Source organism: Morus notabilis, unplaced genomic scaffold (genome assembly GCF_000414095.1).
Source record: "Morus notabilis unplaced genomic scaffold, ASM41409v2 Scaffold701, whole genome shotgun sequence".
In the NCBI taxonomy this organism is placed as follows: Eukaryota; Viridiplantae; Streptophyta; class Magnoliopsida; order Rosales; family Moraceae; genus Morus; species Morus notabilis.
In genome coordinates, this window is record NW_010363199.1 from 164,241 (window position 1) to 180,375 (window position 16,135).

Consider the following 16,135-nt stretch of genomic DNA (forward strand, 5'->3'; position numbering starts at 1 on the left):
AACGTATTATATAATTATAATATAGAATGTAATAATATTATTAAAATAGTTAATATAATTACAATATTATAAAAATATTATAATTATAATATCATATTATTAAAATAATTATAATATCATATTATATAATAAAATAATAATATTAGAGTTATTAATATATTATGATATTATTTGTTATAATATTATTATTATATTATATTATATTATATTACGAGTTTAAATTTTAAATTGAGAAGATTGTTAATTTTAAATTTTATCAGAGGTATTATGAATATAATGAAAATTTCATTAATTATACTATGTTAATTCCTGCACAATCTAAAAATTAAAATTGTGTTTAGATGCTTTTAATTTTGATTGGAAATAATTTAAAAATTATTCAAAAAACACTTTTGAGAAGATTTACCAAATACTAAAATTAACTTCTACTGCAAACAAAAACTGATTTTAGAAGGGAAAAACAATACGAAACTAAGCCTAAGAAAATCCGACTTTACACATTGGTAGAATCTCCATCAGATGAACGACCACTTGAAGTAAAGATAAAACCAAGAGAGAAAAAAACCCCATTACATCCCATACCGATCCAACTCTATAATAAGAGTAAAATAACACCATTTGAAATGGTTCAAATATGTCATGGGCAACAACATACATGAGAGAGACAATCGAAAATGCATGTTCTCCTCAAGAAGCTGCAACCTGAGTCAGTGAAACATCTAAGGTCGGCGATTGCCCAAAAGACGGTAAGAGCCAAATTTTCTTCTGAGCATGGTCCACGTAGAACCTGAATTTCTCCTTCGCGTTAGGAATGTCGAGAGCCAGATCGTCAAGACTGTCCTTGGTCCGGGTGAAGCCTTTCGTCATCTGGTTGATTGTGATTAGGCCTTCGTTGAAGCACTCCTGGAGCAGGTCTAGCATCCTGTCATTCTTCTTCTCCATCGCCATCACCAGCGCCTTCTTCACCACCTCGTGGTTGAAGAAGGGCATCCCGAGGTCACGGATGCATTGGCAAGCTTCGCTCACAACGCCCCCACTCTCGTACTCCTCCAAGAGCTTCATTATCTTGTCCTTGGCATCCTCCACGGCCCAGCCAGTTCCGCCTCCCCAGCATCTGAGGATCCTCTCACCAGCATGACGAGCACCGACCAAGGTCCGAGCCATCCGCACGGTTTCAGTGCCACTGCAATCTGGCGGCAGCTTGCTTGCAATTTCTTCCAGATTCAGGGGAGCCAAGACGTCGTCAATCACAGCCCTAGCAAGGAAAAGAGAGAGCTCGTTTGAAGCATCCAAAATGTCCAATGCCGTATCCTCTGCTGATTCCAAAAGCATGACAAAGCCATTTATAATGTCATCAGTCGAGAACATCTCAATATGTAGAGCAGAAAGCAGAACGGATGCCATTTCCTTCTCACGATTCTTCCTGTCCATTGCAAGTGTGATAAGCTTCTTCAAGAATATTGGGTTGTGCTCAGGTGCCCCAAGATCTTCAAGGCTTCGGATGAGTTCAGGAATGTCATCCGAGAGAAAATATTCACGAATAATGGTCACAGCCTCTTCCTTGTACCGTCTAACATTTTCATCTTCCTCTTGAACCTCCCCATCTTCACCCAAGGATTTCACAAATGAAGCATCAAGCCATCCTTCAGATATTGCCTTGGGGACAAGGGACTGGAACAAGGGTTTTGCAGATGGAATGTCAAGCGCAAGGTCATCGAGGCTCTCGGCCAACCGAGAAAACCCTTTTACCATTTGACTGGAACTTATAAGGCCTTCCTCAGCAGCTTCCTTTAATAGCTTCAGAATCAGTGGTTCTGCTGTTTGGATCTCCATGGCAAGAACCAAAGCCCGCTTCACGACCTCGTGATGGAAGAATGAAACTCCTAACTCCCTTATGCACCTACAGGCCTCAAAGGCGTCTTTACTCTCCACATATTCCCTCAACAAATCAGCAATCTTTTTCTTTACTTCCTCAACAGTAATGTGAGTGCTACCACCCCACCTCCTTTCCACAAGTTCCGCATGGTGTGGAGCTGAGAGATAGCTCTTCTCCGCAGTTTGAATTACCTGAAATCCCTTGGAAGCTTCTGGAAGTGCTTTCTTTGCCCTTGTGAGGTACGCTGGAGGTAGGATATCATCAACTACCGCACGTGCGAGAAACAAGGCAAGAATGTTGACTGCATCTAGTATGTCCACTACAAGGTCGTCAACAGATTCAAGAAGCATGAAAAACCCATCTCTAATCTGGGATGGGCTAATGACATCAGCATACAAAGCCGAAAGCAAAACTGAGGCCATTTCCTTCTCCTTGTCATGCCTGTCCATGGCCATAGAAACAAGCCGCTTAATAAAGTAAGGATGATATTGACTTGAGCCAAGTTCTCTGAGGTCAGATGCTGCCAATTCAACATCACCAGTGCTGAAGTATTCTTCAACAATGGAGACCACCGCTTTCTTATATTCATCCAATAGGTCTGAAACAGTTTGACCAACAAGCTGATACGGTTCCTGTGGAGAGCAACATAGAGGCAAATAGATAAAATAGATACATTAACAATGTAAACCTGTTCAGTTAATAAGAAAACAACGATGCATAAGCTTGAAAATATAACTCTTGAGTAAAAGCCAATATAATCTATTTGCATAATAACAAAATATATTAATTGAAAATGGAAATTACCTCTCCGCTATCATAGTTAGGATCATTTCGATCAATATGGGATTCACTGTCAGTATCAAGAAGTTTTCCCCAGGTTCCTTTACCACCAGCACCATCTAAACAAAAAAAAAAAGACAAAAAACAAAAAACAAAAGAAGTGTCAATCTCACCACACAAGAATGCTGATAAAGTGAGGGGAAAGGACAAAAACATTGACTCATGGCACTTCCCCAAGATTTTTCTTCATTAATGCCATACGAAACTACGTAAATTATTAGCTGTGCGACACTGAGCAGATTTAAGAGAACCACGTCTCATTATCTTCCATATACATGAAAACAGCCCAAATACACGGCTACACGGTAATTTAAAACAGACACAACCAAGAAACCTATAAAAGTAAATTCTGATTTAATGGGGAAATTAAACCATATGTTGACGGTAGTAGAAGACAAAAAAATGGATAATAAGTATCCTATTAACATTTCTTAAATAGATTAGCGTGTAGAAAAAAGTTACAGATATATTATAGTAGCCTTACAGCTCATAATCAATAGTCTTGACACATTGGTCCAAGTTACAGTCTACTCGCAAAGCATATATATATATATATATATTCATACAGCCAAGTTAAAGAAACCTTTGAATTTATCTAACAAGTTCAAAATTAAAGAGCACGGCAGCATGTAATCTAATACAAATTAATCCCCTCCCAGTAATTCACCAAGACCATGAAAAATGTATCTTCACGAATAAACTACAGAACACATTTCCAGTCCATCAAAGATGCATAAGCAACTAAGCAAGCATAAACTTAAGATACAAAAGAAAGTGCGAGACTCACCCTTCTTCACACGCACATACTTTCCGGAATGCGATCGGCGCACATGTCTCACGGGGACAGTTGGTGCCTTGCCACCACCGGGAGCTTTCACGTGATGTTCAGAAAGCAGTGATGGAGGGGATTTCGGAGATGATGAAAAAACGTCTGCATTTAGACTGGCTATTTTTAGCTGTTCCCTCTGCTCATCTGTAAGAAATCCCTCACTTGACGCCATAAGATAAAAGATCCTGTACATCAAAATTAAATTACAGATTTAAGACTTAATATCCTAATTCCTTCTACAAGAAAAAAAGAAGTATCACACGAGCGCAACAGAAAGAAATTCAATGGAGACTTAATAAATACAACAGAAACAAAAAATAAATAAATAAAAAAACCAACATAAAACTTCCAAGGAAATCAGCTTAAATTTCTTCTAATTTCACATTTTTATCACACAACAACAAATGATTTCAAGTCACGATACTTCAAGAACTTCCAAAAACTTTCAGTAATCACCATTTCCTCATGAAGAAAAAATTAAAAAGTGGAAGAAATGCCACAACTCGATTATTTAGGGGACAATGACATGGAAATTACATCAATAACTTAAGTATGACGATACATCAGGTTTTGAACAATAAAACAAATGAAGCTCTAAAATATTACTTCGCTTAACATATATATGTATTTTTTTCCCTTTTTATTCACGTACGCTTAATACAGTATATCCTATCCGATTACGAGAAACATGAATAAAACAAAACAAGCCTAATTTAGCAACCGTACTTAAGCGTTCTTGTTCTCCAAGTCACAGAAACGAAAAAAAAAGAAAAACCAAAAAATACGACACTACACCTTTTCCCGCACGGTTTCTCTTTCTCGGCAACCAAACAGACCAACACAATCAAAAAATCTCACAAACACGATACAAAACCAGCAAGATAGGGAGAAACCTGGAATCGCGAGGTCGAGCAGCGGCGAATCAGGAACCGGAACCAGTTTCTTCTGTGCTTGGCCCGGATCTCGAGCCAAGAACAGGAGAAGCAATCGGATCTCAGGAACGGAGGCTCCACCGAGGCGTGACGAACTTCTCCGACGGAGAAAAAGTAAGCCCTAGATCAGAAAACTCCGGTGTGGATCCGAGAATCAGAGCGAGAAGATAGAGAAGAAGAAGAAGAGAGCGAAAATGAAGTGAGAGAAAGAGAGTGTGGGAAATGGATGAGAATGAAAAATAGGATCGGGAAAGAGAAAGAGAGAGGAGGGGTTTTTATATGGAGGCTACGGTTACAGGTACACGTCATCGGGGGTTTGGCTGTATTATCTCTTTGAGTGTCCACGTGGCCTTGCTACAAAAGCCAGACCGGGTATTCTTCCCTGTCTTTTGCTTCCACCCGGCTCGCCTTCAACCGGTTCTAGGGTTTTTGGATGTGGACTAATTTACTAAAGTACCCCTAAATTTTTGTTCTTTTTAAGAGTATGGCCTGCCCTTGCAAACTTTGTGGAAGGGTGGTGTAGTAAATAGTTAATTCCTTATAAGCCCAATTCCCAATCCAGTAATGAATAAATACAAAAGTTTGTTTTTTTAGAGTGTAATTTTTGAATTATAATTTGAGTAGAAGTTGTAACTTAAATAAAGTTGAATAAAGTTAAAATTTAAAAGAATGTGAACTTTAATAAAATTATAACTTGAGTTTAAATTTTTTTTAAATTTTATTGTAAAAAAACAACCTAAAGAAACACTGAAATTTAAAAATCCATGAATAAATGAAAGTGAAGCTTTTTCATCAGGAAAAAAAAAAAGTGAAGCTTGGAAAATCCTCTCTTTTTATTTTCTTTTTTATGCACACCTTTAAAACAGTGAGTGGTGTCCTCACATTTTTTACCCAATGGTCATATGTAAATTCAAACATTAAGTTACAAACGTGACGACACCACTTTTTTTTTTTTTAATGAATAAAGAAAACCCTTTAAATGTATGCATTAAAAAAAAGAGGTATATGATTTGAATTGAGGAACTGAGTGAATACGCAAATAAATTATAATTTGAATTATGATAAAAGTCAAACAGTGTTTGAATAAATTGTTGAAAACTGTTATTAGAGTTTTGTAATAAATCTTATAAAACTTCATTGTAAATGACATTAAAAAATATACAATATAGATAGAGATTTATTCCTATCTTTATTATGAATGTTCCCGAGTTCATGGGGAACATCTGAATGCTAACATATTATTCTAAATTATATCATAAAGATTTAGATAGATATAAATAAATATAAATGTACATATGGCACGCATTAGTATAATAAAATAAAGAATTAAATAATAAACATACAATATATGTGTTTACCTTGAGAGATCAATAATGATAGTTAGATCATGAACTAAAGAACAATTAATTTATGGAAACAATGTCATGAAATCCCATACTATGGGGAAGATGAAATTCTCACAAACCGATGGTGGTCTAAATCAGTAATTGGCAATCAATTTTGTATGAGCAAACTTTTTTCTCTTAATTATTTTAGACTACCTATACTCCTCAGATTATTTTAAAGTTATCCTCATGTTTTCTTGTTTGAAGGCTTATTTGATTGTATGTTAAGTTTGAATGCTTGTGGATTGCTTGTCAAATCTAAGAAAATGCTTCCAAAATCTCAAAGGGTTGTGAAGCCTCCACAAATGCATATGATGTCTTAGAAACTTGTTAAAGGCTCAAAATGCAATGCCTTCTTAGCATGTCTTCCTCTCTATTTATAGCTTTCCAAACACCATGGCCACCAACTTATTGTTTTACCGTTTAAATAGTTGTTGTATTCTACTCTCATCTTTCACTATTCAATATAGATGAATTACATAATTCTACTCTCCCTCTTCTCTTATTGTTTTGACATGCTAAGTTTCTTTGATGGCTTTTGTTTTGACACTCTTCACGTGGACGTTTAGTTCATGAATTTAGAATCATTCTCGATTTACGTGTATTTTTTTGTGAGAGAATATACTATAACGAACCACGAACTATAATTTAAATCATGACATGAATACACCACCCTTGTTCTAAAACGCTATAACTTTTCCATTAGCTAAATAACTTTATTCTCACCCTCCATTGTCGTATTATAATGCAACCCTAGTGCTTACAAAGCTTGTTAGATACAATTGTATCATGTAGCACAATATTTCATATTGCATCATTGTACTAGGGAGTAGCACTAGTTATTTTATATAGCTAGTTTGGTAACATGAATTATTTGATATTACTAATTTAGTATTCACCCGTATGATTCCTAAAAGACAATATTACATCCAATCCTACCATACCACATCCCATAACATTATTCCATCATTTTTATTCCATCCCCATTATATAGAAAAATGCCCCAAAACAATGAATATATTGAACAAAAAAAATTTCAACCGGAATTAAAACGAAGAACTTATAACATTTTTAAGTTTAAAGTTGAGGAGAGAGAAAAAGTAATTCTAAAATCAAGAGTTTGAACCATTGTTAATAGTTTGAGCTGTCCTCATTTATTCTATATCAAACATCAATTTAAATCTTGAATTATGGTTTGAATTCAATTTTTTGATTTGAAACGTTGAAACAAACACGCACTAAGGGCTCATTTAGTTTGCTGATTAAAATTTTAATTTGAGTTGAGATGTGACTTTATGTGAGAATTTTTTACTGTAGTAAAAAAGTTAGATGTGACTGTTTCTGAGAACTTTTTACTGTAATAAAACTCAAATTTTAAACTCGAATTAGTGAAATGAACAGAACCTTAAAAACTCTTCAGGAATGAGTGGCATGTGATGCCTATTGTCTTTAAATGTGTCCAGTTACTTGAAAATGCGTGTAACATGTGTTTTGAGTGGATTCCTTGCTATGAAAATTCAGTAGCTAATTGCTTTAATCTTTAGGCTTTTTCAATAAAGAGCTTTATTCAGCAAAATAAAAAATAAAGAGTTCAAAATTATATTACACAAAATCATATTTAACAGGCCAATAAGAGACATATTCAACCATACAATACGAATAGGACACGATAAAAGCAAATAAGAGACAATGCCAATAAGAAATGATAATAAAAGACAATGCGAATCTTAGATAGAGATGCTATTAATGAGCAAATACCATAGGTAAGAAGTTATCATGAAAAAAAAAAAAAAAAAAAGAAATAAAAGCAAAGTTGAAGTTGGTTCAAATTGTCGTACCATCATCCATGTACTAGCCATGAATCAAATCCTCAAAGTTATTCTTTCGGAAAAGAAAAAATATTATTATTTTTGCTTAGAATACAAGAAGTAACTAAAAAAAAAAAAAAAAGGTCTTTGTAAAAATAAAAAGAAAATAGTAATACATCAAATATTATAGCAACTTCAGCTGCTTTCAATTCAAGAAAAAGAAACAGCTCTTAAATATTTTCAACGTATTTTATTTTGGGAATATATATATATATATATTTATTTAATATATAGTTTACTATAACTTAATCGTTTTATAAGTGATTACATATGGGGTGCAATTTAACACAAGTTATTATGAAGGGCTTAAATACATCTTACATGCAGGGGGAAAAAAAAATACATCTTACATGTACACATAGGCTTTTTGCATACGTTTTTTATACAGGCTTTCAACAAAATGGGTCATACATAAATAAATATATGCAACGGTTGAGGTATAACAAGCTATCCACACACATATTACATGCATGAGGCAATATAGATTCTGTATAACAACGACCTTTTAAAGATAAATATTCCAAACTAGTTGTTACAACTATTTAAAATCACTATTATAAACAAAATAAATGCCTCATTACCATGTAAGACTAATCCAGCTAAAGGTCCTTGTTAACGCACAAATAGTTTAAAACAATGAATTCTTGGGTTAATAAAGAGCATAAAGTTATTAGAATTCTGGAGGCAAATATTAACAATTGGGAAACTTTTATGGTAGGATATGCAGTTTTTACTCTGCCGGTAGAAACTATTGTTTTTAACTGTTAGATTAGTTCTCTAACGGTTAAATCTGTACATGTCTACATTAAAAATTTACAGCACACGACATGTAATTGCTCCTAGTCCAGATAGATTGTTGGAAAACTAATCTAACAGTTAAAATATAGTTCATACAGGTGGAGCAGAATAGCATTCTCTACCATAAATACACCGAAACAATTGAGGCAAAACACTCAAAACAGATTGGGCATGAAGCAATTAGAATACTGAGTTGGTAAGGATGAGCCACCGGGGAATATGTATTGTAGGAGTTGGTTTGTGCTAATTTCATATCAAATTTTTTGCTAGTAGGTTTCATTATCTCATTTGATGGGCTGCAAAATGGATAGGATTGAGTCGCTTTCTCTGACTGTTTAATGAAGTAAGTAAAGTCTAACATTAAAATCAACAATTAATAAACAAACCAAAGAAAACAATGGAAAAGCATAGAGGCAAAAAGAAGAAACATGTTGTGATGATGATAAATAGATCGTGGGGTCAAGCCGAAGACTATAGAAGGGAAATAAAGTTTGAAAAAAGAGATTGGGAGAATATATTAAGCACATAGAAAGTGTTATTCTATGAGTAGAAAAGTTTTTTTGTTTATTTTATGGCGGATTCTTAAGCTAGAATAAAAGGTAATTAAGAAGACAATATTATAATGAATAAGAACGTGACAGAATAAAGTGTAGTACTCAAACTACTTGTCATCGGAATCTTATTGTGGAGCCAGTAGTAATGTAACGTGTTCTTGAAACTAAAATGATGCATATCCAATCCAAGGATTCACTACACCAACAAAATGTTGAAGATCAAGTATAGTTTATCACGTAAAGATTACAAAAAAAAAATTGTTTTCGTACCACGAGTGCCAAAACAATAAGGAATAACTACGTCAAAATTACAAATCATGCAATCCAAATCTCAACTATTAAGGGCCCGTTTAGAAGGTATATCCAAACCATAATTCTTGATTCCGACGTTTGAAATTTAAATTTTTTATGAGATAAAAATTTTGTAGCAGATCTCAATGATTTGAGTTTGAGCATATGAAATAAATGAGTCCTAAATGATGAAAAAAGAAAGCTCAGTCATTGAAGGTTAAAAAAAAAAAATCGGATACAATCTGAATTAACTTTAACGGCTGAGATTGAGCTGCGCGGTACATCTCAATTAAAGGCTAAAGAGGATTTTAAAGTGGTTGTTTAGACTTTAGATATTCCTATTGCAGTTAACCACGAACATTTGGTCAGAAAAATATGGTAATAACAGGGGCCAAAGCTAGTGAAAGAGGCACAATAATTTCAGAGCCTTCTAGAGTTAGTTGAGCTCAGTTTATAGACTACTATGCTTGGCACATGTTTAGTTGGAGTTGTTGGCATTGTTAGTTGGTTAGTTAACCAGCTACAGTGGATTTGATTTTGCCATTGGTGTAGGAATATGTTAGGATCCTGGTTTAGTCCTACATTGTTAAAGTATGGGCTTAGCATGTGGGTTTATAACCACTTGGGCACCCTCTCCTTACGAGCTAGCTTTTGAAGATGAGTTCTACCCAAGGGTTATAACAATTGGTATCAGAGCATGCCCTTCCTCAGGCCCACGTTGCGGAAGGGGCGACCTGGGAAGGGGCGATATGGAAAGGTCAGAGTGGGCCATCCAGAGTGGGCCGCCGTAGACTTCGGTGTCGGAAGCGTGGTAGTATGTTAGGATCCTGGTTGAGTCCTACATTACTAAAGTATGAGCTTAGCATGTGGGTTTATAACCACTTGGACACCCTCTCCCTACAAGCTAGCTTTTAGGGATGAGTTCTACCCGAGGGTTATAACAGAAACTTGTCAAAAAGAGCACCAAAGGAATAAATTTAAGAAGTAAACTAAACAGTCTTTGATAAATAGCAGATTGTATTGGTCTGAGAGCTGTACACTTGTACGGTACGATGCTAATTACAGTTAACTAACCGTAAATAGAGCCATTCATTTAGTTGCAGACTTAGACAAATAATAATTCTACATCTGCTTTGAATGTCGCGGTCAAAAGTTCGAATCTTCCTAGGAACCAAGCCTAAGTAACGAACCAAGTAACAAACAGAGAAACAATTTGGAACATTCTTGGAACTGCAGCTTCTGGTATTCATCTCAACATAACTTGTTTCTCTTCGGCAAAAGCATTATTCAGCAACTTAATGACAAGAGAATAAAAACATACCTTGCTGAATGCTTGATGCATAAGAAGCCTATTGAAGCTTTGATCATGTCACCGATTACTAGAAGCAGAGTTTACAGTTCTCACGTGCATTTTCCTGTTCTTCCAAAACTCGTCTTTCTTTCCCTTCTTCTTAGCTTTCAACAATCCCATTTTACTGTTAATTATACCGAGTATGGCTTTCTTATCCTTCTTGTTCTTTCTCGCAGCTTTCACGTCCAAAATTGATCTAAGCTTCTCATAAGACTTGGCATCGGGAACTTGTCCACTTTTTACCATTTGCTTGTGATAGAAAAATGCTCGCTTGAAATCCCGAATGCGAACATAGGCATAGATCATGGTCGAATAAGTAACAGAATCCGGTTTCAGATCGAGCACTGACATCTCCTTCAACAGCTGTGGCAACTTCGATCCTTGCCCTCCTCTTGCGTATGCATTTATCAGCATGTTGTATGTCATCAGTGTAGGCTGCAAACCGATCTTACCAAACACAGAAATCACGTCTCTTGCTTCTGTGTAGCGACCTTGTTTTGCGAATCCATCTACGAGAGTGTTGAATGTTACACGGGTTCCTTCAATCTTCTCTTTCAGCATCATTTTCCAAATCTTCATCAACATTTCAGTATCACCAGCACGCCTAAAGGCATCCAACAAAGCAGTGTATGTTTCAATGGATGGCTTTAACCTCTCCTTTCGCATGTTCTCAAATGCTATATAAGCTTTCTCATGCCAACCAGTTACTGAATAAGCATGGATAAGAGCTGTGTAAGAGTGTGAAGTTGGATTTATTCCAACTTTTTTCATCCTCAAAAGTGCATCTGCGGCCATGTCACTCATCTTCTGTCTCGCGTATGCACTAATTAGGCATGTATAAGATTTGGCATTTGGGTCTAACCCCAAATCCTGCATTTCCTCCAGAAGCTTCTCAACAACATCCGGCTGAATTCTTCTGCTGTATGCATCCATTAGTACGTTAAATGTCGCTGACGTGGGCTTGATCCCTTTCAATTTCATCTCAGCAAAGAGGCCTTCAGCTTCCTCAACTTGGTTGGATTTACAGAAAGCATCCATTATTGTATTGTACACAATCGCATTTGGAAATACTCCTTTCTTTGCCATTTCAATCTGGATGACAAGGGCTTCACTCTTTAGACCCTCATCACAGAATGCCTTTATAAGAGCACCCAAAACTTCTGGACTCCATTTCACACCTTTCCTGTTCATTCTCTCGAAAAACTCCCACGCCTCTTTTGCACTACGGCCAATTTTTCTCATTATAGTGATCATTATTGAACATGTCACATGGTCTGGACGTATGTTATTTGCCTCCATTGCCTCATACACCTTCCATGCATCACCATACCTGAAATAAGTTGATTTACATCAGCACTTAGAATCAGCAAGTTAGTAACTCACATTTAAAAAAAAAAAAAAAGGGGGGGAAATTCTACAGTGGAGCATCCTACTGTTAGGGACTATTAATTTCAACCTTGCAATTCAAATAATATGGAGCCTATGAAATGAGTGTAACGGTATGATTTAAATTCTACGGCCGTGATCACCGGTCATACAGAACTCTACAATATCGAACTGCATGATTTAAGTCACATGTATACGATCAATGGTCCTATAAACTTTACGGCAAGAGCACTCCACTGCAGAATCTCCAGAAAAACCCAAAAAAAAAAAAAAAGAGTACAAATTGTCAGAGAATTCTATAGCGGGAGCCCCATCATAAGGACCACTGATCTTATCTCAACCTCGTAACTTAAATCAGAAGACGCGTATGAAGTGTGTATAACAGTGCAATTTAAGAAACTCCCTTGTAGTAATATGACAGTTTGATAGAGGATTTAAATCCTATGGTTATGATTAATTGCCCGTTATGAGGCCCTGGGGCACCTCACTTCCTTAATAGAAGTATGTCTTTTGTTGTAAGTCTCAAATATTTCTTAACTTACTCCCATACGAGTCCACAATAAGTTTCAATTAACCATTTTTCTGAATATTCCAAGAGCCCGTTTGTTTCACACATTTGAAACCATAATTCTGATTCTGCTACAATATTTTTCTCTCATAAAACATTTGAATAAAAAAAATTTCTGCCAATGGTTTTTTCACAAAACTTAAATTCAGACACAAAATCACCAATTTAAACACGTGAACTAAACTGCCTAAGTATTTCTTAATAAGTAAGCCCACCCCAAAAGGTTAATGCACTAGATTAAGTCATAAATTTGAATGGAAATCAATATCCACAAGGACAAGAAACGATAAACAATAAAACTTGGAAATTTTCCACCAAAGAAATTGCGCACCTTTTAGAGCACATAAGGCCCGAAATGGCAGCATTATAGACATGAACATCTCTGAACTCCTTCTTCATCGGCAAATTCTCAAACAAAACCATCAGCTTATCTCCCAGTCCAGCTCTTCCCAACAAAGGAAACAAAACCGAGCAAGCCCGAGGAGTCACAAGCGAAGGTTCTTGCAAGCCCATCCATTCGAAGAAATACAAACAACCCATGAACAAGCCTTCCTCACCCATCAACCCCAACACTTCCACGCACTCTCTCGCGCCAACTCTTCCTTCGAAACCCTCCAATGCCTCTCCCAGAGTCAGATTCTGCGGCAAATTCCTCGCGATTCGGAGAATTTCCCCCGCAATTCCCTCCGGTATTTGCTCAAATTCTTGCTTCTTTCGTTGTTCTTTCTCGAGCGATTCTGCGATATTGGAATCGGACTCGGTTTCTGGTTCGTCCGCGAACTCGGAATCGGGAGCGAGGTGCCACGAAGAGCGGCGGTTCTTCTGGAGCGATAACCGGCCTTCTCGTTGAGGGTCTTGGGTTGTGGGGCGAGACTTGAAGAATTTGACAAGTGGGTCTTCTTCTTCTTCTTTTTCACATGGTTTTGATTCTTGTTCCTCATTGTTGATAACTTCATTTTCTTCTTCTTCTTCTTCTTCTTGGAGAAATGGGAGGAAAATGGATGAAGAAGAGAGAGAAGCAGAACAAAGTGGGGTTGAGAGGTGAGAGAAGAGTTTAGGCGATTTGGAGAGAGAAAAGAGGTGAGGTTTGAAGCAAAAGTGGGTATGGAAGCGATTGGGAATGGTAGAGGGAAATGGAAGTGGGAGTTTTTGGTACGTGAGAGACATTGCTGGTTTGTGCTCGAGGATAGTTTGCTGCTCTACTCTGAAATGTTTGTTTGTCTTTTTTTTTTTTTTTTTCCAGAGAAAAAAGAAAAGAAAACAAAAAGGAAAAAAAATTATGTTTTAGAAGGAAGACAAGGTAAACGGCGTAGTTTTGTGGTCATTGATTTTTCACCGTTTAAACGTTGCGTTTAGGAGAGGTAGGAGCGAAAAGATGGGCCAGCCCATCAAGTGCTTGGTCTTCACGCCTATCAAAATTGGGCTCTTCACGTATATAGGAAGTATTTACACGCAATGATCATTTTCACTACGTTTAGAATACGTTTTTAATTGAATAATATTATCAATCTATTCATTTTATAGTCATTGATATAATATAATTTTAAATATTTTTATTTATTTATGTGGTTGCGAATTTGTATAATTAATTTTAAAGGTACTTAATTAAGGATAGAAATATCACGAGTTATTTACAAACTTATATGTGAAAATTCATTTTTTTTATCCATTGTAAAATAGACATATGTAATTAAATTTGCAAAAAAAAAAAGAATGTAGTAAATAGAAAATATATGAAACTAAATTAAATAAATAGCATATTTTAAAAATATTTAAAGTAAATAACAATTTATTGTGTAAATATTTTATTTACGACTAATAAAAAAGATATTTTTCTACACAAATTTTTTATTGTGACTGGTAAAAAGATCTTTTTTCATGTAAATATAGATTTTTTACCACGTAAATTATTTTTTACCAGTTGTAAAAGAAACATTACACGGTAAACTGATATTTACTTTAAATAGTTTTAAAATATGCTATTTATTTAATTTAGTTTTACAACTGTTGTTTACTACAATTTCGTAATATATATATATATATATAAGTATATAACTTGCCACAATTTTGTGCAGTACTATCATTTATGTCATTCTAAATAATTGGGTGTCATTATGGTTTTTTATTTTTTCTTTATTAATTGAATGAAAATTATTTATTTTTAAATGAAGTGATATAAATAATATTTTTTTATTAATCATTTGAGTGGTGTTTCTAATGTTTTCCATGTAAATAGTGAAGTTTAAATATAGAAGTTTTTGAAATATTAAAAAATAGCAAAATTTGATATCATTCACATGCTGAGTATATAGTAATAAAAATCATATCGATATGATAATTACTATTTCATTATTGTTACTTGTTATATTCTAAAAAATTTGTTAAATTTCAACACAACATAAGAAAGTTTATCATGTAGTTTAAATATCTCGTCAAAAATTTAGGTCAATCAGAGGGCAAAGAGAGTCTGGAAAATTAGCATATTGTAGGGGTAGCAAAAATTAATGATCAGGAATTTAAAGGAATATATGATTAATCTCATATTTTGCACCAAAAGTTTTAAAACCCTAAATATATCCCACTACCTGAAAATAAATATCAGAGAGAGAATGAGAGAGTATAGCTGGGATGAATGTGACATTCAATTTTTCTATCTCGCTTTTGATTCAAGAAGAGAGAAAGAGAGAGAGTTTTTTTGCTGAGATAAATGATATTTTACTTTAATTTGGTTTCAAAACTAATTTAGGTTAACATTATTTTCACAAATTTGTTCTTCACTACAAATTTAGGCTTATAAAAAAAATGAAAAAAAAAAAAAAACACAAAAAATGCTCTTTGAACAACCACCTTTGAATTTCTGCCCCTCAAACAAGGGCTCTTTAAATATTTCTTTTTTTAAAGAACTGCACAACATATGTATTGTCAAAATAATCCGAAGCCATTTAAAAAGATAATATACCAAATTACTATCTGTAATCCATTGGATGCGGCCGGAAAGCCGGTCTGCAGTTACCAGCCACTTTTTTCTTTTCTTTTTCTTTTAAAAAAATATTCTACTAGACTATTATTATTATTATTTTTTTTTTCAAAAGAAAGCGTTGATGGTTAGAGAGTAACAAGCTAAAAGTCCGCGCGTTACTATAAAAAATATTATTGTATTATATAAAAAATTAAAAATTTAGCATAAAATGGTAGTAAAAGGGATAAAATTGAACTCTAAATCAATTTAAAAGAGTAAATAACTATAATAAAGAATAAAAATTTTAAAAATAAACCTGAAATGATTTGAAACAATTTGATTAAAAATTTTGACGGTTGTAATTTGCATGTGCAAGAGAAGTGTGTTCGGCGGGGGGAAGAGGGCAGTTTCGCAGTGGTAGACCCAGCCACTTTTTCCTTCGACCAGTCGGACATCGACACGTGGCAATCATAAAACGAAATACGTAAAAGCCCATGC

The 16,135-nt window shown here is 34.9% G+C and overlaps 2 protein-coding genes across 2 annotated transcripts; both read right to left on the bottom strand.

Moving 5' to 3' along the window:
- Positions 1 to 472: 472 nt before the first annotated feature.
- On the bottom strand, positions 473 to 4,693 carry LOC21391570. Its single transcript, XM_024169236.1, has 4 exons — positions 4,439 to 4,693; positions 3,504 to 3,730; positions 2,681 to 2,775; positions 473 to 2,508 (listed from the first exon to the last, which is right to left on the bottom strand). Exons 2-4 carry the CDS (start codon positions 3,715 to 3,717, stop codon positions 688 to 690), a joined length of 2,130 nt encoding a protein of 709 aa, XP_024025004.1. The 5' UTR covers positions 3,718 to 3,730; positions 4,439 to 4,693; the 3' UTR covers positions 473 to 687.
- A 6,048-nt stretch (positions 4,694 to 10,741) lies between these two features.
- LOC112092645 (pentatricopeptide repeat-containing protein At5g50280, chloroplastic) lies at positions 10,742 to 13,908 on the bottom strand. The gene is made up of 2 exons (XM_024169256.1): positions 13,010 to 13,908; positions 10,742 to 12,054 (listed from the first exon to the last, which is right to left on the bottom strand). The coding sequence occupies exons 1-2, from the start codon at positions 13,843 to 13,845 to the stop codon at positions 10,743 to 10,745; spliced, it is 2,148 nt and encodes a 715-aa protein (XP_024025024.1). The 5' UTR covers positions 13,846 to 13,908; the 3' UTR covers position 10,742.
- Between the last annotated feature and the right edge of the window lie 2,227 nt (positions 13,909 to 16,135).